Source organism: Pongo abelii, chromosome 13, assembly GCF_028885655.2.
Source record: "Pongo abelii isolate AG06213 chromosome 13, NHGRI_mPonAbe1-v2.0_pri, whole genome shotgun sequence".
NCBI lineage: Eukaryota > Metazoa > Chordata > Mammalia > Primates > Hominidae > Pongo > Pongo abelii.
Window position 1 is genome coordinate 112,570,871 of NC_071998.2, and position 25,978 is coordinate 112,596,848.

Below are 25,978 nucleotides of genomic sequence, written 5' to 3' on the forward strand. Positions count from 1 at the left end.
ATTTATATTTATTTATTTATTTATTTATTTTGAGACAGAGTTTTGCTCTTGTTGCCCAGGCTGGAGTGCAATGGTGCAGTCTTGCTCACTGCAACCTCTGCCTCCCAAGTTCAAGCAATTCTCCTGCCTCAACCTCTCTAGTAGCTGGGATTACAGGCGCCCGCCACCATGCCTGGCTAGTTTTTTGTATTTTTAGTAAAGACGGAGTTTCACTATGTTGACCAGGCTGGTCTTGAACTCCTGACCTCAGATGATCCATCTGCCTCAGCCTCCCAAAGTGGTGGGGTTACAGGCGTGAGCCACCACACCCAGTCCCAAAATTATTTTAAACAGAGAATACATTTACATGGTTCAAAAATCAAAACAGAATATAAAGGTATTTATTGAGAAATCTTATTCCCACCCCTGTCCCTCTCTACCCCATTCTCTAGACCCCACCCCTTCTTGGGTAACTGCTTTAATCTCTTGCATATCCTTCCAGTAACTCTTCCTGAAAAAAAATACATATGCAAATAATTTATAGCCTGGTCCCTCTGTATATTGCCCTGCACCTTGCTTTTCTGACTCCATTCTTCCTAGAGATCAATAATGTCAGTACATAGAGACATAGAGAGCTTCCTCATTCTTTTTTACAGTTGCATAATAGTCCTTTGGATGGCTGTACTATAGTTTATTTAACAAATTCCTTGATGATGCGTACTTGGCTTGATTCCAGTCTTTCTCTATTACAAACATTGCTGTGATTAGTAACCTTAAACAAATATCATTTTGAACATGCAGAGAAATGCCTCTAGAGTAAGTTCCCAGAAGTGAGATTGCTGGGTCAAAGAGTAACTGCACTTGTCATTTTGATAGATAGCCCCCAATTTCCCTTCATAGTGTTTGTAGCATTTTACATTCCCACCAAGCAACCTGTGAGAGTCCCTGGTTCCCTATAGTCACACCTGTGGATTGTGTGGTCAAACTTTTGGGTGTTTGCCAATCTTATGGTTTATAAAATGGTGTCTCAGAGTATTTTTAACTTGTATTTCTCTTACTATACAGTCTAAAACTTTTTGTCTGATTATTGACTGTTGGATTTTTTTCTTCTTTTTTTTTTTTTTTTTTTTTGAGACAGGGTCTCACTCTGTTGCCCAGGCTGGAGTGCAGTGGTGCGATCTCTGCTCACCACAACCTCTGCCCCCGGGGCTCAAGCGATTATCTTGCCTCAGCCTCCTGAGTAGCTGGGACTACTTGCCACTACTCACCACCACGCCTGGCTACTTTTTGTACTTTATGGATGGGGCTTTGCCATATTGCCCAGGCTGGTCTCGAACTCCTCAAGTGTTCCGCCTGCCTCAGCCTCCCAAAGTGTTGGGATTATAGGCATGAGCCACCACGCCAAGCTGGATTCCTTCTTTTTTAAACTTATTTTGAAATAATATTAGACACTTGCTGAAAAGTTGCAAAAATAGTACAGACAGTTCTCGTATATCCATTACCCAATGGAGTATTCACCTATGTTCACATCTTACATAACCCTTACATAACCATAGCACAATTAACAAAGCCAGGAAGTGGACATTGACGCAATACTACTTACTAATCTATAGGCTTTACCTAAATTTCCTCAGTTTTCTCATTACTGTTTTTTTTTTTTTTTAGACAGAGTCTTGCTCTGTCGCCAGGCTGGAGTTACAGTGGCATGATCTCGGCTCACTGCAACTTCTGCCTCCCAGGTTCAAGCAATTCTCCTGCCTCAGCCTCCCGAATATCTGGGACTACAGGTGTGCACCACCACACCCGACTAATTTTTGTATTTTTAGTAGAGACGGAGTTTCACCATGTTGGGCAGGCTGGTTTTGAACTCCTGACCTCAACTGATCTGCCTGCCTTGGCCTCCCAAAGTGCTGGGATGACAGGCGTGAGCCATCGCGCCCAGTCCCCACTACTGTTCTTTTCCTGATCTAGGATCTAACCCAGGATCCCACATGGCATTTACTCATCATGTCTCCAGAGTCTCTGAATCTATGGCAGTTGTCTGGTCTTTCCTTTTTTTCACGCCCTTAACACTTTTAAAGACTACTAGTCAGTTATTTTGTAGAATGTCTCTCAATTTGACAACCCCAGACATTTAAAAACAGCTTAAATTTTTTTTTTTTTTTTACTAGATAATACATACACCTGGTACAAAATTTGTGAGAAGACTGTTTAAAAAATTAGATGCATCAGCACATTAATAGGTCAGATTTTGTTTGCTTCTATGACGACATATGTTGGTTACGGAAAACTTAGACAATATGCAAAGAGGTGGGATAGAAAGGCAAATTCCCCCTAAATCTTCCCCCTAAGGGCAATTACCATGGACCTTTTGGTGAACATCTGTGCAGACCTCTCTGCACGTGTTCATGGGGGGCTTAATCACTGACATCTTTTCCTACAAATAGGCTCTCGTAACACTTGCTATTCTGCGACCTGCTTTTCTGCCCAGAGAAATGTCCTGGCCACTTTTCTGCATCTCAGATTTGAGTCTCAGAGCATCTTCTCTGTGGCTGTTCAGCATGGGATGACCCAGCCAGTCTCCTGTGGGACACATTTAGCATAAGGAGATCCATGCGTTGCACTCAGATCTCTGTAAGCGGGCGAGATGCTAGGCTGAGAGTGGAAGTGTTGGTGTGGTTCCTGGCTCTCATTGTTCTGAGAGTCCCCTTCCCTCTCTATCTGTTTCATTACTGGTGATGGGGAGATGTGTAGGTTTCTCATACTCAGGGCAAGGGAGAGGCTCAGGGCTCTGTGTGTACCTGGATGCTGAATCTCACTTCACCTTCCAGGCAGGGTGCCCAGTCTACCCAGGATGAGGTCGCTGCGTCTGCCATCCTGACTGCTCAGCTGGATGAGGAGCTGGGAGGTACCCCTGTCCAGGTGAGCCCAGCCCACCACCTCTCTGGGCTGCAGCCTGAGCTTTGTCCTTCTCTTCACTCATCTGTCTGACTCTCATCCATCCATTCGTTTGTCCATCCATCCATCCATCCATCCATCCATCCATCCATCCATCCATCCATCCATCCATGTATCCATCCATCCATCCATCCATCCATCCATCCATCCATCCGTGGAACAGGTATTTATTTAGGGCTTCCATGTGTTCCACACTGCATCTGTAGCCATGGACACACAGACACACTGCCCCTGCCCTAATGGACTTTGCTGTCTTGGGTGGTAGTAGACACTCAACACACATGCACACCAATGGCTATGACAGATGCAGCGAGTGAAATTGACAAGACCTTGGGAGAGAGACATGGGAGAGGCGATATGGCTGAGCACGGATGTGAAACCAGCATGCTTTGGTTTGAATCCTGTCCTTACCTCTGGGCAACGTTGGGCAAGTCACTTAGCCTCTCTGTGCCTCTGTGTCCTCAAAATAGGGGTAATAACAGTACCGTCCCACAGGATTGCTGTGAGGATTAAGAGTTAACATTTGTAAGCATTTAGAGTCATGCCTGGCATATAAGAAGTCCCCCCTTATACATATGTGTTAAGTACGAGGACGCAAATCCTAGGTAGGATCCTATTGGATTAGAAAAGCCCACCCCTGTCCCAGGAGGGGACTGTTCAACTGGGACCTAATGCACGTGTAGGAGTTGCCCAGGCAGAGTGAAGGAAAGCACATTCTGGGTAAAGGGTGGTAGACGTGCAAAGGTCCTGAGGTGGGAGGGGGCGTTGGGTGTTAAAGCAAGGGGAAAATGCCATGATTTGAGGCTAGAGAGATGCTCAGAGGGGCCAGACCACCAGAGGCCATGGTGACGATGTTGACCTTGATGCTGAGAACAACAGGAAGTTGCTGAATGATAAGTCTGAGGTGTAGGGATTTCTGGCTTAAAAAGTCACTCTGGACAGGTGCTGGAGGGCAGCAGAGCTGGTTTGTGGAGATGTGGGGGAAGCGGACAACAATTGTGCCTCCTCCATCCTATGGTGGGAGTGGGCAGGGCTCTAGATTGGCATCGGGGGTTCGTGCACTGACCTTTGACTATGATAGACTGGGTGCTGGGCACTAAATGAGATAATGACCATCTTAGCTCAGTGCATCCTGACAACAGCCTCGGGGGTAGCATCCTTGGCTGCGTTTTTCAGAGGAGGAACTCAAGAGGTTGAGACACGTGCCCAAGTTCTCACCATCAGGGTGCAGTTGGGGTCTAAGCCCTAACTCAGCGGTGGTGGGTCGTGGTGGGAAGCGACTGCCATACGTCTGACGTACATGTGAGGTTTTCTTCTGGACATAGTTAGCCGGGGCCACGGTAAGGTGCTGCACACAGGGCAGGAGCAGCTGTGAGGGTGTACATCTTCCCTGCCTCACTCCCACCACCAAGCCCCTGACTGCTGCCTGCATCTGGGGTGCACTGGCTGTGCAGGAGGGGGTTTTCTGGATCTAGAATGCTCTGTTCTTACCACTCCACCAGCAGTCATGCCCAGGCCTGACGTCAGCATTCTGGAAGAATGTCCACCAGCGGTCCCTGTGCTTCTATTTAAGGGAACATTTGCAAACACAGGCTCTCCTGGTTCTTGGACCAGGCTGAGGGTCAGAAAGGCACGTCCTCATGGAGATGGAGAGCAGCCCAGCAGCAGTGCCCTGGGGACCTCAGACAATAGCACTGTCTCCACCCTTCCTGGAATTCTGGTGTCCCTGCCTGTGTGTTGTCGGGTCACATTCCATGCCACACACAGACACAAGCATGATGGCTTCGTCTGGAGGGATGGGCCCAGTGCGACATAGAAGGACTGAAGCCTGCCCCCAAGGTCCCTGACTCGCTCCCCTGTCTCCCTGCCAGAGCCGTGTGGTCCAAGGCAAGGAGCCCGCCCACCTCATGAGCCTGTTTGGTGGGAAGCCCATGATCATCTACAAGGGCGGCACCTCCCGCGAGGGCGGGCAGACAGCCCCTGCCAGCACCCGCCTCTTCCAGGTCCGTGCCAACAGCGCTGGAGCCACCCGGGCTGTCGAGGTAATTTCCAGGTCCTGGAACACAGAAGGGATTGGCCTCCCTGAAACCTCCCAGCTCAATGGCCAGATCTCCAGGCACAGGAACAGGGGCGGGGGGAGGTGAGTGAGGGGGTAAGAAGCAGCTTTTTGTATTTTCCTGTCCTGGCCACAGGGTTGTCTGTCTTAGACTTCCCCCTGTTTCAAGGATACCCAGTGTCCCTTGCACACTTTGTATAGTGGACAGCTCACTATCTACCATTCTGTACATCAGGATGTCATTCTTGATTACCTTCCAGTTGTCTACTCTCCCTTTCATGGAGGAAGGCATAGATCTGGACATGATTCCCAGGATGGTCTGAGCAGCCTAGAGGGGAATGGGACTCTCACCTCCTTTGTTCTAGGCACTCAACTTCTGTTAATGCAGCCCTGAATTCTAGAATCATGTTGGCTAGTCACGGTGCATTAGTGACTCATGGGAGTCAACCAAGGCCATCAGGGTCCAAAGTCTATGCCCTCAGCTCTGATGGGCTGTGCTCCTCCAAGTCCCCACCTGAAAGCTACTCCTGCTGCAGGGTCTCCTGGGCTGTGAGGAGGGGGCTGAGGGCTTTTTGTCTGGTTCCTGATTAACCAAGCTGTACCCTCCCAGGTATTGCCTAAGGCTGGTGCACTGAACTCCAACGATGCCTTTGTTCTGAAAACCCCCTCAGCCGCCTACCTGTGGGTGGGTACAGGAGCCAGCAAGGCAGAGAAGACGGGGGCCCAGGAGCTGCTCAGGGTGCTGCGGGCCCAACCTGTGCAGGTGGCAGAAGGCAGCGAGCCAGGTAGGAGCCGAGGTGGGGGGCCTGCTGCTCTCCAGATGCAGCTGTTAGGTTTCCCTTCTTTCCTGTGGCTTGGGGGCTCTAAATCCTCCCCTCTACCCCGCCCCAGGGCCTGTCCCCTAATGTATGTTAAATAAAAGCAGTTGCATTAAAATGAGGGCTATGGTCAGAGAGAAGGAGGTCTCCAGGAGCTAAAGAAAGGAGAGCCTAGCCTGGGCGTGGTGGTTCATGCCTGTAATCCCAGCACTTTGGGAGGTTAAGGCAGGCGGATCACCTGAGGTCAGGAGTTCAAGACTAGCCTGACCAACATGGAGAAACCCCATCTCTACTAAAATACAAAATTAGCCAGACATGGTGGCACATGCCTGTAATCCCAGCTACTCGGGAGGCTGAGGCAGGAGAATCGCTTGAACCCGAGAAGTGGAGGTTGCGGTGAGCTGAGATCACACTATTGCACTCCAGCCTGGGCAACAGGAGTAAAACTCTGTCTCAAAAAGAAGAAAGACAGAAAGAAAGAAAGGAGAGCCCAGTGTGGGAAGGCGCAGTTGGGCTGTGGAAGGAGGCGGTCCCTTGCTGGGAAGCCTTGAAAGGTGGTAGGCAGGGCTGATAGCATCAGAGGGGCAGTGGTCTCCTTATATCTCTAGACTCTCCATGGACAGAAATGCCACCAGCCTGCTCTGTTTCCAGAATGTGGGCCAGGCAGCTCTTCCTTCTGCCAGCCTGCAGTCTTTATACTGTTACTTTGAGTTCATTCACAGCTGCTTGATGCTTAACAGAAATGGTGAAGAGTGACTTGGTCTAAAGCAGCTCTGTCCAGCAGAACCTTCTATGCAGATGGACATGTTCTGTATCTGCCGGGTCCAATTTGACAGCCATTAGTCACGTGTGGCTGTTGAGCACTTGAAATGTGACCAGTGGGAATTAGTGGGAATGAAGAACTGAACTTTTAGTTAAATTTAATTTTAATGAATTTAAATTTAAATGGCTGCACATGGACAGAGCAGGTATAGTGGAAAGAGTATAGGTATTAGAATCAGACAAGATTTGTATCCTGGTCTTAACACTTACCATCTGTGTGACCTTGAGTGAGTTGCTTAACCTCTCCGAGCCACAATTGCCTCTTTAGCTGAGTGGAGCTAATGATCCTCATCCTGCAATGCTGTCGTCAGCCTCAAGCCAATAGTAGTCCTGGCTGTGTGACTACCGCCAAGTCTGCCCTCTCTGGGCCTCTATTTCGTCACCTTCCAATTCACTCAGGCCTCTTCCCTCTGGATCTCCTGGGATTTTTAGGATGGAGGGAGGAGAGGGAGAGCAGTTGGTTGCGCTTGGGCAGGGCTGGTCCCAGGGTCCGATGAGATGGGAGAGAGGGATGATGGTATCCCTTGGCAACTGGCGTGGCCTCCCCTCACAGATGGCTTCTGGGAGGCCCTGGGCGGGAAGTCTGCCTACCGCACCTCCCCACGGCTGAAGGACAAGAAGATGGATGCCCATCCTCCTCGCCTCTTTGCCTGCTCCAACAAGATTGGACGTTTTGTGGTGAGCCCCTGCGGAGGTCACACCTCTGCTTTCCCCTCGGGAGGCGAGTTCCACAGGACTGGCCGGCAGCAGGGGCAGGAGAAACAGTTCTGACGGCATGGCACAGAGGAAGGGGCCCCCTGCCAGCTGCAGTCAGCTGTGCCACTCCCTCAGGGGGCAGATAGAGGAAGCCCACCCAGGGGAGGGAAGACATCTCGCTGATGCTCTTTCGTTCCTTCCCAGATCGAAGAGGTTCCTGGTGAGCTCATGCAGGAAGACCTGGCTACGGATGATGTCATGCTTCTGGACACCTGGGACCAGGTGGGTGAAGGATAGGTGAAGGCTCTCTGTGCCAGAGGGAGTGGGAGAAACTAGACCTCCAGTTCTATGATCAGTTGCTAGAAGGACCTCAAAGAGGCAGTGCCAGGTGTTGCCAGAAAAGTCTCTAAGGGTACTGGAAGTCACTTCTTCTTTCGGAGCTTCCATTTCCTCATCCGTAAACTGGGAGTGGCGGTACCTCCCTTACAGATGCACTCACCTTGAAGGTGCAAAACGCCCTACAAAGGCAAATCACATGACCTTCATCATTCTCTCCCAGACCTTGCGGGAGCGTGAACTCTTCCTTTAAATCTGTTGGCGGAGGAAGTTGAACTTAGCAGCATCGTGTTTGCAGGCATAAACTGTCCAGTGTCACCTAGAGGCTCTAGAGGGCTCCTGCTTCTGGTTTGAGGGCTCTGGGCTCTGTCTCCACTTCGTCTCCTAGAGAAGGCCATTATGTAGGACTTGGCAGGGGAAGATGCCATTCACTCACTCAACCAATATTAATTGGGCACTGCTTTGTGCCAGGTGCTTTATGTTTGAGATGCTAGGGATAGAGCAATGAATAAAGTAGGCATTTTCCTGCCCTCCCAGGGCTTACGTTCTCATGGGGGTGTCAGGTCAGTCACCTTTCCTATCAAGGTGGCTTCTCCCAGAGTCCTCAGAGTTATGGAGCGGCTGGCCACGAAGGCATAAGACTCTAAACTACCCACAGTGCTGCTCGGAATCCCCAGTTGGAAGATCAGGACCAAAAATGGTTGCAGCTTGAGCCATTCAGCAGTTGTCATTGATTGATCCATTGGCTGCTTAATCTGTTTGTTCATCTGTTAGGGATTCAGTCAGCCAACATTTATTCAGCACCACTGTCTTCCAGGCAAAATGCTGAGTGCTGAGAATCCTATGATGAGCAAAATAGATAGAATGCCTGCCTTCGAGGGGCTTCCACTTTAGTTGGGAACACATTTATAAATAAGTAAGAGAGGACCAGACACGGTGGCTCGCGCTTGTAAACCCAGCACTTTGAGAGGCTGAGGTGGGCAGATCACTTGAGGTCAGGAGTTCAAGACCAGCCTGGCCAACATGGTGAAACCCCATCTCTACTAAAAATACAAAAAAATTAGCCAGGCTTGGTGGTGGGTGCCTGTAATCCCAGCTACTTGGGAGGTCGAGGCAGAAGAATCACTTGAACCCAGGAGGCGGAGGTTGCAGTGAGCTGAGATCACACCACTGCACTCCAGCCTGGGTGACAGAGTGAGACTCCGTCTTAAAAAAAGTGAGAGAAACCAAGTCTGACATTTTATTGTGTAATGCCATTTTATCAATGCTAGGTGCTCTTTGAAGTAATATTTTAGATATGCATAAAAATAGATGATACATAAAAATCAGCTAAATAATGTGTAATAGAACTTGTAACAAGACTCAAAATGGCGATAGTGGTGGGTGAGTTATTTTTCTTCCAAGCCTTAGGCCCATTTTGACAAAGATGCACACAGACAGGCACACAGTAGACTCTCAGTGCATATTTGTTGGATGAATAAATGAGTGAGAATATGTTTGGCCACTCATTTGTTGAACGAGTGAATGCTGTTCAAGAGATAACTCATGGACCTTTAGAGAAGAATCTCAAACTCAATGTCTGATGGCACCTGGTTGGCAACGTTAGCGAGTGAAGCAGGCTGGGATGGGGAGACATGAGGAAGCAGTGGAGTCTGAGGCAAACTAGAACTGCTCATCTCAAAGGGGCGGCTCCTGCACAGCTTGACTCAAGTGAGGTTTGAAGGCCCAGGCTGCTAGATCCTCCAATTTTTTAAGAGAAGTTGGAAATCTAGATTTTTATGTCATCAACGGTTTAAAAAGACATTGTTGGCCAACACAAGGTAGTGGGTGAGCAAACAAAACATGTTTGTAGGTTGCCAGTTTTCAACCTCTGTTCCAAATCCCTCCAGTCTTAGTTAATGGGCTCTGTTAGTAAGGGGAGGGCTTTGTCTGGTCTGACACCTGGCCCCTCCCCAGTCTTCCTCCAGCCGTGAATTTGATCAGCACTCCTCATGTACCTTTCATGTCTCATCTCACCTCCAGGTCTTTGTGTGGGTTGGAAAGGATTCTCAAGAAGAAGAAAAGACAGAAGCCTTGACTTCTGGTGAGGACCCAAGTCCCTGGGTGGGGGGGTCCATTGCTTGTGGGGTGGTGGGAGTGGCTCCTGTACAGGTATGGGAATGAGCATCTTTCCAGGGGACTGATGGACAAGATAGGGTGGGGACTTCCTCCTCTGTGGGCCAGCCCCTCATAAATCCTGCGTGGGATAGTGAAGAACACGTCAGTTCCTTCAGAAACCCTGAGGCTTCTGAAAGAAGCCTCTCCTCTGTTCCAGGAGAAGGAAGGAACAGATGAGAAGTCACTTCAAGTTCCCAGAATACTCAGGAGCTGAACTTGTCAAGGTTTAGATGTGGCAAAGCAGGCCAGGCATAGTGACTCATGCATGTAATCCCAGCATTTTGGGAGGCCAAGGCAGGAGGATGACTTGAGCCCAGGAGTTTGAGAGCAGCCCGGGCAACATAGTGAAACCCCATCTCTAGAAAAAATACAAAAAAATTAGCCAGGCGTGTTGGTGTACACCCGTGGTCCCAGCTACTCAAGAGGTTGAGGTCAGAGGATTGCTTGAGCCCAGGAGTTCATGGCTGCTGTGAGCCATGATCGCACCACTATACTGTAGCCTGGGTGACAGAACGAGATGGTGTCTCAAAATGAAAAAAAAAAAAGAAAAAGAAAAAGATGTTGCAAAGCAGATTCCTGGTAGCTGAATAGATCTGATTTATGAGCTGGGAGCCCAAAAGTTGGTTCTCATATCTTCCAGTAGGTGACTGCAAGGGAAATAAGCTTTATGAAGCAGGAGGTTAAGCCGTAGCCCTGTCCCTTCCTGTGTTCCTGAGCAGGGTGGTGGAGAACCCACATGGGTATCATGCCTTTAAAGGAGGATGGGGCCCAGGGCAGGGGGTGGGCAGTAGGGACAGTAGGACCATAGACCCTCTTCTTTGTCAACTCCTGTCCTGAGTCACCCTCTCCCTGGTGTGGGAGGCACTAAGAATTACTGGGGTTTCCTTTTCTTGCACGTGTGTCTGCAGCTAAGCGGTACATCGAGACGGACCCAGCCAATCGGGATCGGCGGACGCCCATCACCGTGGTGAAGCAAGGCTTTGAGCCTCCCTCCTTCGTGGGCTGGTTCCTTGGCTGGGATGATGATTACTGGTCTGTGGACCCCTTGGACAGGGCCATCGCTGAGCTGGCTGCCTGAGGAGGGGCAGGACCCATCCATGTCACCGGTCAGTGCCTTTTGGAACTGTCCTTCCCTCAAAGAGGCCTTACAGCGAGCAGAGCAACTCTGCTATGAGTGTGTGTGTGTGTGTGTTTTGTTTCTTTTTTTTTTTTTTTTTTTTTACAGTATCCAAAAATAGCCCTGCAAAAATTCAGAGTCCTTGCAAAATTGTCTAAAATGTCTGTGTTTGGGAAATTAAATTCAATAAAAACATTTTGAAGTGTGTACTCTAGTGTGGCTCATTTCCTTGTGCCCATCTGACAGTGAGAGCCAGCGTCTTCTCTGCCTGTGTCCCTGGTAATTCTGAGAATGCCCAGAGAGGTGCCTAGCATTTGCCTGTAAACTAGTAGAAAAGCTACATCCACCCTGTGCGTGGATCCTGGTGCCCTGAGAGGCGATGCCACAGTGAGTTGAGAGGTGTGTAGATTGTCCTGGGGGATACCTATGCGAAAGGAAATAGGGAGGGGCTAGGCGCGGTGGCTCACACATGTAATCCCGGCACTTTGGGAGACCGAGGCAGGCAGATCACCTGAGATCAGGAGTTTGAGACCAGCCTGGCCAACATGGTGAAAGCCTGTCTCTACTAAAAATAAAAAATTAGCCAGGCGTGGTGGCACATGCCTGTAATCCCACCTACTCGGGAGGCTGAGACAGGAGAATCTCTTGAACCCAGGAGGCAGACGTTGCAGTCAGCTGAGATTGCACCATTGCACTCCAGCCTGGGTGACAGAGCGAGATTCTGTCTCAAAAGAAAGGAAATAGGTGGGGAACCAAGGAAGACTGGGAGAGCCATCAGACCCTCGACGCAAGTCTGACCCTAGGTGGAGAAAAAAGGGAGAGAAGGTTGTGCGGAAGTGTCTTAGTGGTCATTTATTTAATCCAGGAAGATTTGGCAAAGCTTGTCGGCAGTCCCAAAGCCAAATTCAGTGTTCTTTTTAAATTTAATGGTATAGTCCCATTTTTGTTGTTTTTTATTGTGGCAAACTGTACATAACAGAGTATTTATTTTAACCACTTGTGTGTATTTCAGTAACATTGCATATACAGTGTTGTGTAGCCATCACCACTCTCTGTACCCAAACCTTTTTGATAATCCCCAATATAAATACTCTGCCCATTACATACTAATTCTCCATTCTTCCCTATTTGCCAGCCCCTGGTAACCTGTATTTTACTTTCAGTCTCAGAATTTGACTATTCCAGGGACCTCATATAAGTGGAATCATACAACATTTGTCCTCTGTGTGTGGCTTATTTCACTTAGCAGAATGTTTTCAAGACTTTTCCTTGTTGTAGCATATATCAACTTTTCACTCCTTTTTGTGGCTGAGTAATATTCTACTGCGTGTCTATACCACATCTGGTTTATTCAGCCATCAATGGACTCTTTGTTATTTGTGCCTTTTGGCTATTGTGCATAAGGCTGCTATGAACACGAGCATCTGTTCGATTCAAAGTGTTCTTGAGCCAGAGTCAAAGTCAGCCAGCAAAGGAATCGTGTGTCTCTCGTAAGCAGGCGTGCCTTATCTGCCCCCTGCGCTCAGTCTTTGGGAGGCCTGACCTTGGGACACATGTGGGATGAAGTTCAAAGCCAGCAGCCAGAGCCCTTATCAATTATATGCCCTGCAGTAGAAAGCGGGCAGGGTGCATCCTCATAGCTGCCACATCCTGTAGCAGCTGCTTGGACCTTCCTTGCTACCTCTGGTTCCCACAGATTCATTCTGCTGCCCCAAAGCTATGTGGAGAAATCACTGCAGCAGCTGCCAGCACAAGAGCCGCCCCCGGATGCTCTCAAAGTTTGCGGTCTTCAGGGTATGGGAAAGGGACTCTTCTGTGCCTTCTTGGTCCCCTGGGTCCTGACTCTCTACTCATGCTCAGCATGTCACACAGTCCCTCTTGGATATTTCTATGTTGTTTCATAATCTTTTCTCCTGGGAGACTCTAAACCAGTCCAAGGAACCTGCTGGAGGACATTCCCCAGTCCTCCCCTCTGTCCATTTGGTCTCTTCTCACCTTGTTTTCCCCGCTCTTGTTCTGTGTTGCCTCCCACCACCATTCCATCCGGTCTCTTCTCACCTTGTTTTCCCCGCTCTTGTTCTGTGTTGCCTCCCACCACCATTCCATCCCCATTGAATTATGATGTGAAAGCTCCCAAGCATATGACTGTAAAAGAACAGAAACCAGCATGAGGGCTTAAATGATGGGCAGGCTGTGTGTGTGTGTGTGTGTGTGTGTGTGTGTGTGTGTGTATGTGTGTTTACACTGTTGTCTCCAAAGCTGGCTGATCACCCAAATTGCAACTTTTTAAAAGCATGGATTCCCCAAGGGCCGTTCCTCCAGAGATTCTGATTCATCGCAGAAGTGTGGAGGGTAGTGGAGAAGGAATTTTCTGGGTGAAACATGGAGGGAAGATCAAGTCACTTTCAGGCAGAGAGTGCAGCAAGTACAGGCAGGGGGCTGTGAGGGGAACAGCGTGCTCAGGGACAGACAGCAGCCTGGAGTGGCAGGCCTCTGAGCTGAGAAGCAGGCTGGGGCTTTGAATGCCACACCAAGGGTTTGGACTTGATCCCATAATGCCTGCCTTGCCTACCCCCAAAGGTTTGCTTTCATGGTGAAAGCAATCAACTTGACAAAGTCCTGGTACAGAAGTGGCATTTACCACCCAAAGCTTCTAGGGCTTTCACGAGAGGCAGGTAGAGGCCTGTCTAGACAGAGCTAGCTTCCTTCCTAGAAATTTGTGGGAGGTAAAATTTCAGGTAGACCTGCCCATTAATTCTTCATTTCAGTTTATGTCGGCATTCAAGGGTATGGCTGTGGCCTCCGAAGAGAGTTGTGCAATGCTCTGAGAAAGAAAATAGCCTGGGGCCACTGAGATGCTGACTTCTTATTTTTCTCTCAAAGGCAGAAAAGCCAATCAGGAGCACTATCACTTCAACCACACATCTTATCTTTCTAACAGTCGCAGACGTCATCATCTCCTACCATGGAAAAATCATTGTGAAATAATGAGACAGATGCCAGAGGCACAACGCTAGGCTTGGATCCTGGGTCCAATCTTGGGCAATTCAGTTGAACAGATATTTATTTTGTACTTACTTTGTGCAAGGCATTATAGATATAATACTTAAAAGAAACTTTTGGAGCCTCAAGTTACCTACCTACAAAATGGTAATGTTGTATTAATACCTAGCTGGAGGTGGTATAGTATAGTGGCTAGTAGCTGGCTTTTGGAGTCAGACCTGGGCTCAAATCTAGCTCTACCACTCATTAGCAGTGTGATCTTAAGTTCTTTGCCATTTCCTTAGCTGAAAAATGGGAGTAAGAACAGTGTCACCCCACTTAGAATTCTCATGAGGATTAAGGGAGGTAATGGTTAGCACAGTGTCTGGCCTATAGTAAGTGCTCGAAAATGGTTAAAAATAATGAAAGCACCTAGGCCACAGCAGAACCTAGTATTCAACCACGCAGGCAAAGGCCTAATGTACTGTGGATCAGAAAGGATGTTTTTGGCTGTAAGCAGTGGAGAGCTAACTCAAACCAAATTAAACTGTAAGCACACTTATGTGCTCTCATACATCATCAGTTCAGAGTTGAGGGGGCCTTCATGGTTGACTAAACCTAGTGGGCCTGAGTTTCCTGCTCATTCTCTTCGCCCTCGCTAGTCTGGTAGTAAAATATCTGTAGGTGTTCTGGTTGCTCCACACCCATGAACAGCAGTGCCCAGAGGAAAAGAGGACTGTTTCTAGAAAAGTTTTCAGAAAAGGGAGGAGGAACTGCTCCCAAGTCCACGGAAAACCTTTCCTCAGGTCTCAAGAGCCCATGTTGGGTCACATAATCATTCCTGATGGAATCATGGGCTAGAAGGATGGAATTATTCATAGGCCAGTTAGGTTCATCCTAGCAGGTGGGGGTGAATTCTTCTCCTGAGGTCAGAGCTCTCAGGGGGAGGTATCTGAACAAAGTCATGGCTCCTAGGAAGGAGGGAGGAGATAAATGGATGCTGGGTAGACCGCCCTTTTGTTGGAGACTTCCGGGGGCCAGATGCGGAAAATTAAAAGTAATGGCTCCTTACAGTTCTGTGGCATCCAGTAATTTTCAGACTGCTCAATTTCCAGTCATTTTCCCCTGGAATCTTTTAGGGAAGATTTGCAGCCTACATTATGATTACTATGTTTCTGGAGTTTATTGTAAAACCACAGTTTTAACAGCGGCTTCAATTTCCTTTCTCACTAAACTCTTCTGGCTACAGGATAGATTGAAAGGGGCTGTATCCCATTAGCAAGTATGACTGGTTTAGGCAAATCCTAGCTTGATCTGAACCTGGGTCTGCTGTAGACCTGATGTTAACAACATCACAGGAGGAGATCATCACTAATATCCCCGGGGATTTTCCTGGGGCCTGGTCAACACAGCCAAATGAGATTATGAATGGACATGAGAAAAGATGTGTAAAGTGTCTTGCACAGTGCTGGCATTCAACCGTGGTTCCTTTTGCCTTCTTCTTGGTTCCTATAAAAACTCTTCAGGTAACTGCAAAGCTTTGTAGTTGGATCTTAGACATGATCTAGCCCAGGATTTCTTAAGTCTTTGGATAGGTTTGGGAGTGGGGCCGGTGTACCCCCAAAGGATCCAAATTTGTGTTGTGCACACTATGTGCAGTTTTCAGACGAAGCTCTGTAGCTTCCAACACATTCTCAAAAGGTCTGAGACCCAAACAGCTGGACTATAATCTCCTTGTTTTACAGGTGAGGAAAATGAGGCTGAGAGAGCATATGACTTATCCAAGGTCACATTACAAGATGGATGCTGTAGCAAGGAAAGCACTCCAGAGCAGTGATTTTCAAACAGAAATATGTAGAATTCTATGAGGTGCTTCTGTGATTTTATAAACATTAGATTCAAATTCCATGTTTAAAGTGGTAATAAAAACAGACAAGCAAAATGGAGAAATCGAATGTAGACTCTGAATATAAGATTGAAACTCTTTCATAACTCTAATATTGTTTTTCAAAACAGCCTCATTGTTCTCATTGAGTTACTTTATATTCAGTAAATGTTATAAATGTGAACTCAAGAATTTATCCTGGCAAAAGACACTGTAAACCTTTTACCAATGCAGTTACCTTTGAAAAAAGGGGTTTGCTGCTGAAAGTAAGGGGAAGGGGCACTTGATTCACTATTTACTAGCCAAGTAACTGTGAGACCAGGTTTGTGAGTATCACAAGAAATGATATATTTTAAAAGGCTACATAAGCTGAAAGTCTATGGAACACTGGTTTCCTTCTGCTCAGGACACTGTGTTATGGCATTTGTGGTTACAAATGCCCAATCGGGCCGGTTGCAGTGGCTCACACATGTAATCCCAGCACTTTGGGAGGCTGAGGTGGGCAGATCACCTGAGGTCAGGAGTTCGAGACCAGCCTGGCCAACATGGTGAAACCCCGTCTCTACTAAAAATACAAAAATTAGCCGGGCGTGGTGGCATGCGCCTGTAATCCCAGCTACTGGGGAGGCTGAGGCAGGAGAATTGCTTGAAACCAGGAGGCAGAGGTTGCAGTGAGCCAAGATCACACCACTGCACTCCAGCCTGGGTGACAAGTGCAAGACTTCCTCTCAAAAAAAAAAAAACAAAAACAAAAACAAATGCCCAATTGACTCTCCTCTTTTTATAATGAACTTTGGCTGAATCGGATGGCCCAAAACGAAAGTTTAAGTTTAGGGCCTGGTTAGGTGTGAATGTAAAGACAAATGAACTTTGATAGTCTTGGGAAAAGTTGTGCTCTATCTACAAAATGGTGGTGGTGGTGTGTGGATGGGGGCACTAGAGGCAGGCAGTGTCACACGAAGATACACTGATACACCTCACAAGTCTTCGGCATTAGATCTGGGTTTGAATCCCAGCTCTGTTCCTTTCTAACCATGTGACTTTGGCTGTTTTAACCTTTGAGCCTCAGTGTTCTCATCTACAAAATGGTGATAATAAAGTGTCTATCAAACCATTTTGAGATAAAATGATAGAATGTACATACACGTATTTGTGCACAGAGCTGAGTGACTGGTGCTCCCAAATGGTAGCCACTAATTCAAGACAGTTCTGTCAGATGTTGCAGGTAAAACACATTGGTTTTTTACCATTATTTGTTTCTTTTTAAGTAAAGGCTATGTCTATGTGATTAACCGGGTGACAGCAAGAAGTGGGTTCCTGTCCCGTTTGGAAGAAGGCAAAAGAAAATGAAGTCAGTTAAAGCTTTGTGGTGGTGGAGGGTGTGTGTGGATCTCTAAACTCCCCAGGGAAAATGTGTGGGCCAGTGCACCAGAGGGTGCCTGGACCTGGGAGACAGCAGATGGCCCACAGCAGCCTGTCCCCTTCCCCTGGCCCACAAAGCACACGAAGAAGCCAACCAGCCAGCTCAGAACCGGAGGATCTAATGTACTACTTCTGAAAACGGAAATCCATATACGTTCAATACAGGCTGAAACAGACTCTCACCCCAAAAATATTAGTGAAAGTGCATACACTTTATTATGTACATTGTTGGAAAGGGAGGCCACCTGGAAAAACTTCCGCACTGGCACTGTGTTCCTAGAGCTCCTTCTATGCATCCCTCCCAAGTGATTTAATTTCAACCTATTGGACTATGAATTCACAAGGCAGAAAAGTCAAGGTCATTTGGTATCTGGAGACAGGAGAACTCAAGGAACCAAAAGCACTGTTACTCTAAGTCTCAGAGAAGATTTTCAGTCAGGATATGGAGCCTCCTGGTCCTCAAGGGTGAGCCACTTCACACAACAGATAAAACCATCATTTTAAAATTCAAAATGTAAGTGCAACTTGAGTTTAAGTTGCACTGCTCCATACCTCTAATAAACTCAGCTAGGAGCCAGGAGACATGGTAGTTCAAGGCTTCCTAAAATAAGCTTGAAATTGGGGTACAGGGGAAGGGACATCCATTGGCTGGATGGACAGAGTGGTTGAGCTAAGGAGAGCTATATAAAGGCTTGTGCTGGGAAAGAAAGCTGTTATGCTTAGACTTCTCTAGGTGAACTCAGAGTCTCAAAGAGGAAATGTTACAAATGTCACCCGCCAGCTTTCTGGCCAGTAAGCAGAATGCCAGGTTGCTCAGATTCATAGACATTTGCAAAACAGAAGATGTCTCCTAATATTATAGACCAAGAATTTGTTGTCCAGAGGAGCTGACCAGTTCCTCTTTCAGCATCAATATACATGATAGAAGAATGACTAGGTAAATTTAAAAAGACCTACATCTATATAGACATTGTAAGTTTGACAGTATCTGCCCAAGATCATTAGACACTATATAGTGAATATATTGGGAAGTCCTTACACTATGGAATGAATGGGTTTGTAATCAACATATTTCACAGTGTACCACAGTTAACAGCATGCAGTTAGTAAAATATAATGGTTTCCTGAAGTTATCTCTTAAAAAAGTATTTTAGTCCTTAAGCTATTCAAATGGATATATAACAATTGCATATAGAACGTAGAGAAAATTTTATTACAAAATTAAAACTATTTAAAACCTGATATATGAAAATAGGCAACAGTTAGAAAAAAGCACTTTTGTGACAAATATTTAGCTGGTTTGAAAGACAGAACAAAGAGGAATCATTTACTCATAAAGAAGGCTCAAATAAGTTAAAACAGGGATGTATTTTTAAAATGACCACTATAGTAGTGAATTTAAAAGTCTTTGAAGGGTTAGAGTAATCTTTTTCATTAGTCTTGGCTATTTCCTCTAGTTCTGACAAGTACAGGCAAGAAAATGGCTACTCTCAAGTAAGGATTATTCTGAAACATGGTCTGGATTTAGAAAATAAACGAACATTAGAGAAATTTCCTTAATTAAGCTCTCCAAGCCAGGTGTGGTAGCTCATGCCTATAATCCCAGCACTTTGGGAGGCAGAGGTGGGTGGATCACCCAAGGTTAGGAGTTCGTGACTAGCCTGGCCAACATGGTGAAACCCCATCTCTATTAAAAAAAAAAAAACACAAAAATTAGCTGGGCATGGTGGCATGAGCCTGTAATCCCAGCTACTGGGGAGGCTGAGGCAGAAGAATCTCTTGAACCCAGGAGGCGGAGGTTGCAGTGAGCCAAGATCATGCTATTGCACTCCAGCCTGGACAACAAGAGTGAAACTCCATCTCAAAAAAAAAAAAAAAGACTCTCTGGAGGTAAGGCACATATGACCTAGAGAAGCTGGTTGTGGCATAAGGTCATCACTTTCTGCAAAGCATTTATCCAGTCAGCGGTGTCAGGTGGCAGTTACAGCCCAGGTTCTTGCCTCTGGCCTGGGTGCTTAGGGGGTTCAGAATGAGTCAGTGGAAGTCAAAACAAGAGGGATCTAACCTACTACATAATAATCTAAAAATACAAACTTTTAACTATTTTAAGACTAACAGATTACCTTATATAAATCACCAATCTCTCAGTATTTACAAGCTAACAATTCTTTCACCTGTTTTTATAACTGCTATACATTCTGGGAACACCACAATTGACATATGGAAAAGGAAAAGCCCTACCCTCTCTTTGTGAGTTAAAGGCTAATTTGGTCCCCTACTTCATGCTTGGAAGGCTAGCGCTCATCTCTACACTAGCCTAGATGGCTGTGTTTTGCCCCTATGATTCCTTGCAGCATATCTATGGGCAGAGGGAAGATAATTGTTGAGTTTTTCTCAGCAGCAATGGTGGTCAGTGTCTGCAGGTACCGGAGCTGAAGGGCTGCAGGAGACTCAGTGATGACCATGGAGGCTTCTTTCAGAGCCCTGGATGCATTCATTTCTCCTTCAGCTGCAATAACCTATGGACAGGTGAAAGGAGGGGTTGAACTGGAGAAAACCACATGGGGACACGCAGCACTCAACCTGGGGTATGTATACCTTAGGTGGTCCACAAAACTTTCCAGGGTGTATGCCAGAATAGTTTCAAGGAAATCAGTTTCTACATACTCAGTTTCCATATGCTTCTTTTTCTAAAACTGACTTGCCTGACTAGTGCCTGGATCAACACATTCTCTTTTACTATAGCCTTTTTCCCATTTTCCAGGGTAACAAACAAAGGGATAATTCAAAATACTGTGCAGGATTGAGAAAGCGAGTAACTTTAATGACTGCAGGCAAATCCTTTTGCAAGTTAGCAGGATTTCCAATTCTCTGATGAGTACCTTACTAAACTGAAAGCTGACAGGTCATTATAAATATTTTTTGATGAAAGACTGTGATATGATTTTTTTAGCACATAAATTCAAAGGGAGTACTAAGAACTGTATGATACTACTTTAAACAAAACTTCCATTTCCATCTACTTATTTATGTAAATAAGGTTTCAAAGTCCTTATAGCTATAAAAATGAAAAATAGGAATAAAATTGATGCTGAATCCTGTCTCATTCTAGCATTAAACAACAGCCATCTATACTTGTACGATTTAATTCTCATTCATCTTATGAAGACAAGCATTTCCAGTAAAAATTGACTTCTGGTGCTGGGTGCAGTGGCTCACACCTGTAATCCCAAAACTTTGGGAAGCCAAGGCGGGCAGATCACTTGAGGTCAGGAGTTTGAGACCAGCCTGGCCAACATGGCAAAACCCCCTCTCTACTAAAAGTACAAAAATTAGCCGGGCGTTGTGGCAAGCACCTGTAAACCCAGCTACTCAGGAGGCTGAGACAGGAGAATTGCTTGAACCCGGGAGGTTGCAGTGAGCCGAGATCATGCCACTGCTGGACTCCAGCTTGGGTGACAGAATGAGACTCCGTTTCAAAAAAAAAAAAAAATTGACTTCTTATTTAGGAGAAATTCTGAAATGTTTGTAGAACCTTGTTTTTAGTTACAGGAAATTTTTAAAAATTAATTCTAACTTATGGACTAAATATGTTGCAGTATGTTAATAAAATAATTCATGACAAAATATATGTTAGGAAAAGAATCTGGGGGAAGTGAAGGTGCAATAAAAAACTTAAGTTGAAGAAGAAGAAGAAAAAAACAATAAAAAGCTCCTGACAGTTAAGAGTTTACTTACATATTTTTAATGGATAACTAAATCATTATTATTTCTCACTTGGTACATTTAAAAGAATGATGTTAACAGTTTTATTTTAAAATGTCAATATTTACAACATGCCAGGAATTATATTCTTGGCAAGTACATAAATTCAAGATGAAAATTTTTACATGCCAATTTAAAACGTTTGATGGGCTTTATAGTTTTTCTAAATTCTGTAAGGGGTTTCACAGGCAAAAAAAGTTTGAAGGTCACTCGAGTAGTGGACAGAACAGGAGCTCTGGAGTCAAATGGACTTGAGTTCAAATCCCAAATCTAACATTTACCAGCCGAATGTCCTCAGAGAGGTTACTGAACATCCTGAACCTCAGTTTCCCATTCTTAAAGCAGACTAACATGTACTTCAGAGGACCACTTGCGAGGAAGACAGAGAAAGTATATAAAGTGCTAAATGAATAAAGGGGGCTATTATAGAGGAATGGCAAGTGACAAGACCTGATTTTTGGGTCCAACTATGCTTTAATGCACAAAAGATTCAAGGTAGTTACTTTAATTCATAATCCTAGAAGAAGGAAAGGTATTAAGATACCATAATTATCAAGATTAAAAGTACAATTTCTCCAGGTTATTATCTTCACTTGAATCTCAAATAATTAATGGTCCATAATACTCCATGAATATCAGAATTGGAGGTGATGGTCTTCTGCCCAGTGAAATTTCATTTACTTACACAGCAAAATTTGGGGGCCTTCTAGGTGTTAATAAGCCCTGTGTAGGAGAAGCTAAGGATAGAGTGGAATCCCTAGCCTTCTTCAGCTCCTGGTCAGGTAGGGAAGGCAGACAAGGAAGTAGATCATTTCTTTCTAGTGTGATAAATGCTGACAGACATATGTACAAGGCACAGTGTTAGCACACAGAAGAAAGCAACTTTTCCAGAGGGTGATGTGGTGAGGTTATAGAAGTTGAATATTAAATGATAAAATGTTTGCTGTTTAGAAAAAGATGAGGAAGAATATTTTGGGCAGAACACATGAAACGGTACTGAGGTATAAAAATGGTATATTCCAGAAAACTGTCAACAGCTGAATACTATGGCAGGAAGAGGGGGAAGGTGGGGGATGAATGGGGCTGGGTTCTGAAGGGCAGTGAGGGCCAGGGTGTTTGGTCTTCATTCTGTAGGCAATGGGAAGCTGCAGAATGATTTTAAGCAGATAAGTAATCTCCATCAGATCTAGTTTGAAAAAACTCTCCAACGGATGTCTGAGGTTAGAAGAGAAGGCAGTGAAAGCTGCTAGTGGAACTGCTTTGGAGTGGCTGGTGCAATTCACAGGTGGTGGGGACAGAGAATGAAATGGTTTGGGGAGCTATTCTCCCTCCCCGAAGGACAGTGAATCAATGGAATTTGGAGACTAGGTAGGAGGAGGAAAGGGGGACACAGGCTGAGACCCAGGTTTCCAGGTTTTGGTTGCATAGGTTAGTGCCATTAATGGAGATAGGATACAGAATATGGTACTTACTGAGAAAAAGGATCTAGTTTACAGGATAAAAACCTTAATTTATCAAAGTCACCCACCATGTCCTGCCTAGGTCTGTGAGAAGGGACAAGTGCCAGCTTTGCTCAAAGAAAACCACAGAACTGTATTCCAAGGTAGGCACTACAGAGAATACATCAGAAATCCCCTGCTGAGAGCAGTGGGCTCTCATTTTTTCCATATCATCTCAGATGTCCAATTAGGCACTTTTTTCTCTGGACATGGACCAACTGAAAAGATATCTCATTTCCCACCACCAATCAATACACAATCGCTTGGCTGAGAAGCCAGACCCACCGGGCTGGGCACACATTTTGTTCATAGAAAAGCCACACTGAGCAAGCTGCCAAAGATGTAAACAACACCACCGGCTTTGTCCAAATACAGGCCAAGTACACTCCGTTGATAGGATCTTAGAGAGCAAAGCAAGCTATTTGTGGGTGTGCAGGGCTTTTGTCGAATGTGCAGTAATTTCATAGCAATCAACATTTCATATTTATAGAACATCATTTTAAAGTCTGGCATTTTCATGTATGTGAAATTGGTTCTACCTGTCCGTTCTGTAGACCAGGCGATCTGGGCAGAGGAAAAGGCAGAGAAAGGTGATCTGTATTTCTGCACTCCACCGTCTCAATTAATAGACTTCTACACCCAGAAACATGAGCCCAAAAGCATGTGCCAGGTGTTTTTCTGAGAGTTATGAAAAGGAAATAAAAGCTGATGCAAACACAAAAGATATTACATTTCAGGCCACTAAGAGCTGGTCTAAACACTTTAAAAACCAAACCTAACATACAGAGAAACACATGGGAGAATCTGTCCTCTTCTGTGACTGGCTTCTTTCACTCAAATTATGTGTGTGAGCACTTACATTCATTCTCTTTGCTATGTAGTATGCCTCCGTGTGAATAAAGCAGACTTCATTCATTCAGCTAGGAATGGACATTTGGGTATTCTACAGTTTGGGTCAATGTGCTGCTGTGAACATTCTAGTACATGCCTTTTGGTAAACATATGAGTACATTTCTGTTAGATTCATACTTAGGAGTTGGAGCTGCTGGCTCATAGGGTATACAAATGTTCAGTTTGAATAGACATTGCCAGACTATTTTCCAAAGTGGTTGTATTAAGTCACACTGCCACCAGCAGAATATGAGAGTTCTAGTTCCTCTCTCACCCACACTTGGTTCTTTTCCATTCTTTTCAGGCCATTCTGATCGCTGTCTAGTGCGACATCTGCTTATAATGTGAATTTGCATTTCCCACATGGCTAATCAGCCTAAGAAATTTTTCTATAAAGTCTCTTAATCTTTAGATTATTCCACTCTATCTCACCTTTCCTGTGCAATTTATTTATTGAAGAAACTGTGACCCCCTATTTTCCATGAGAATTTCAATACAATAAGCCTATGGTTGTTGCAGGGTTATCGTATTTTACAGAAGGGCTAGGCTCATTGTGATTCTATGTGTGAACTCCAAGACACGGTGCCCAGGTTCATGAGACTCTGCTTCTAAACTAACCCTACAGCCCTGTCCAAGTGGGAGCATGGCAATTCAGAATTCTAAGCAGTTTCTTCTACCTTTTCTTACTGTTATAAAGGGAAGATAGAAATTTTCTTTCCAAACTCTTAAGAATGCTATGGAAGAGGCTCATAGCCCATCCTGGGAAGTCAGTACTAGAGGAGGCAGTGAGGAGCAGAGGGGAATTCTAATTTCCACTGCCACTAATCAACTGCGCGAACTTGCGGATGTCACTTAACTTTTCAGGGCTTCAATTTTTCCTTTGAATACCGGGATGGCAAACAAGTTTCATTTTTTTTTAAGTTTTTATTATTTATTTAATTTTTTATTTAATTTAATTTTTTTGAGAAGAAGTCCTGCTCTGTCGCCCAGGCTGAAGTGCAGTGGCGCAATCTCAGCTCACTGCAACCTCCACCTCCAGGGTTCAAGCAATTCTTCTGTCTCAGCCTCCCCAGTAGCTGGGATTACAGGCGCCTACCACCACGCCGGGCTACTCTTTGTATTTTTAGTAAAGACGGGGTTTCACCATGGTGGCCAGGCTGGTCTTGAACTCCTCACCTCAGGTGATCCACCCACCTCAGCCTCCCAAAGTGCTGGGATTACAGACATGAGCCACTGTGCTTGGCCTCAAGTTTTGTTTTTTAGAGCTTACTCTAAGCAGTTGAGGGTTGTTACCTGGAGTGCTATAGAAGGGTTCTGAGGCCAAGTCTAAGCTCAGTGGAAAACAGTGCTGTGGTTAATTACTAGCATGGGAATAGCAGGATGGAGTGGTAGCATCTGGGCTAGGTATTTGCCACCTATGGAAGATAATCTCTGAGGATCCTTTGGACTCTGACATTCTACATAGTATATGTATGGTACATTCTACTATTCAATCTGGTTTGGAAATGAGGCTTTTGGCTAATAACATATTCTAGTTAAAAGCAATTCCTAATTTTCAAAATAAGTAGATGATAGGGCACATTTAATAACATCATAAACATAATTTAATATTCTAAATGTAATAGTTTTGAAAGAAGGTACTTGAGGGTTCTGCAGTACTATCAGGTTATCATCACAAAGCAACAATGATCATATTAGGCAAACCTAAAAATTCTGGTTAATACAAAATTCTGAAGTCGTATGTCAAATGAGCTACTATCCTATTTGATGCTGGCTAAGAAATTATAGTGACCGGTTTGTGGCTTAAAGAGCATCCTAAGAAAAGAACAGGGTTCTGTGGTCAGCCAATGACCACCAGCTACGACTATTTTCTAACAACAACAAATTGGTTTGCTCCTTGTGTCTTGGGAGATTTGTCAAGTCCACAGCAACTCCTCCTATGAAAACTGCTCCTCTTCTTCAACCCATTCACAGGCATAGGGCTGTGGAACCATATTATTATGCTATCTTTGCACTTTGACCAAAGTTGGACCAAAAAGAATCCCTCTTCTGTGAATGTGGAATTAGGGCTGGTCTGTGTTCTTTAGTGTTCACCTGGCAGACATGTAAACCTGGGAGCTAGACATTCTCCACCACAAGCTATCTACAGTGAGATGTGGCACAGGAAAGGGAATTCCTGTTCCTGTTCCAGTTCCCTGAACTGCCTTCTGGTTCCAATTTTGGTGAGACTTGCCCCTACTTCCTACCCTTGGGTTTGGTGAGATATCCCTGAACTTTTACACATTATCATCTTTAAAGATACTCTTTTCTAGGTTAGGTTAACAAATATTTCCTCAGTGCCTCCCAGAGGAGCCATGCCACCCATGCAGGGTTAAGACATAGGCAGATGATGATGAAAAGAAGGAAGAAAAAAGGCAGATGTCAAAGTAAGAGAATATAAACAGGAGGAAAAGAGAGAATGAGGAATAGGAAACAGTAAAAGGGAAAAAGAGCCTGAGAAAAGAAACAGAACAAAAAAGAAGCCAAAAATAAGTAAGAGATGGGTGGTAAGGATGGAACGATGACCCACTTGCTCTGAAGTTGGAACTGTTAATT

General features: G+C 45.4%; 2 protein-coding genes across 8 annotated transcripts in view; one reads left to right on the plus strand and one right to left on the minus strand.

The window, feature by feature from the left end:
• Positions 1–11,148, plus strand: part of GSN (gelsolin) — a 64,714-nt gene extending 53,566 nt beyond the window's left edge. For 6 of the 7 annotated variants that reach the window (XM_063713874.1, XM_063713876.1, XM_063713875.1 and 3 more), the window contains 7 exons: positions 2,811–2,901; positions 4,809–4,979; positions 5,604–5,778; positions 7,187–7,311; positions 7,534–7,611; positions 9,688–9,748; positions 10,731–11,146. In XM_063713874.1, the coding sequence (XP_063569944.1) occupies positions 2,811–2,901; positions 4,809–4,979; positions 5,604–5,778; positions 7,187–7,311; positions 7,534–7,611; positions 9,688–9,748; positions 10,731–10,900 (871 nt within the window). In that variant the 3' untranslated portion in view covers positions 10,901–11,146. 7 annotated transcript variants of the gene reach the window in all.
• A 6,271-nt stretch (positions 11,149–17,419) lies between these two features.
• Positions 17,420–25,978, minus strand: part of STOM (stomatin) — a 31,209-nt gene continuing 22,650 nt past the window's right edge. The window contains exon 7 of the mRNA XM_002820164.5: positions 17,420–19,747. Coding sequence (XP_002820210.1) covers positions 19,541–19,747 — 207 coding nt within the window. The 3' untranslated portion in view covers positions 17,420–19,540. The remainder of the gene's footprint in view (positions 19,748–25,978) is intronic.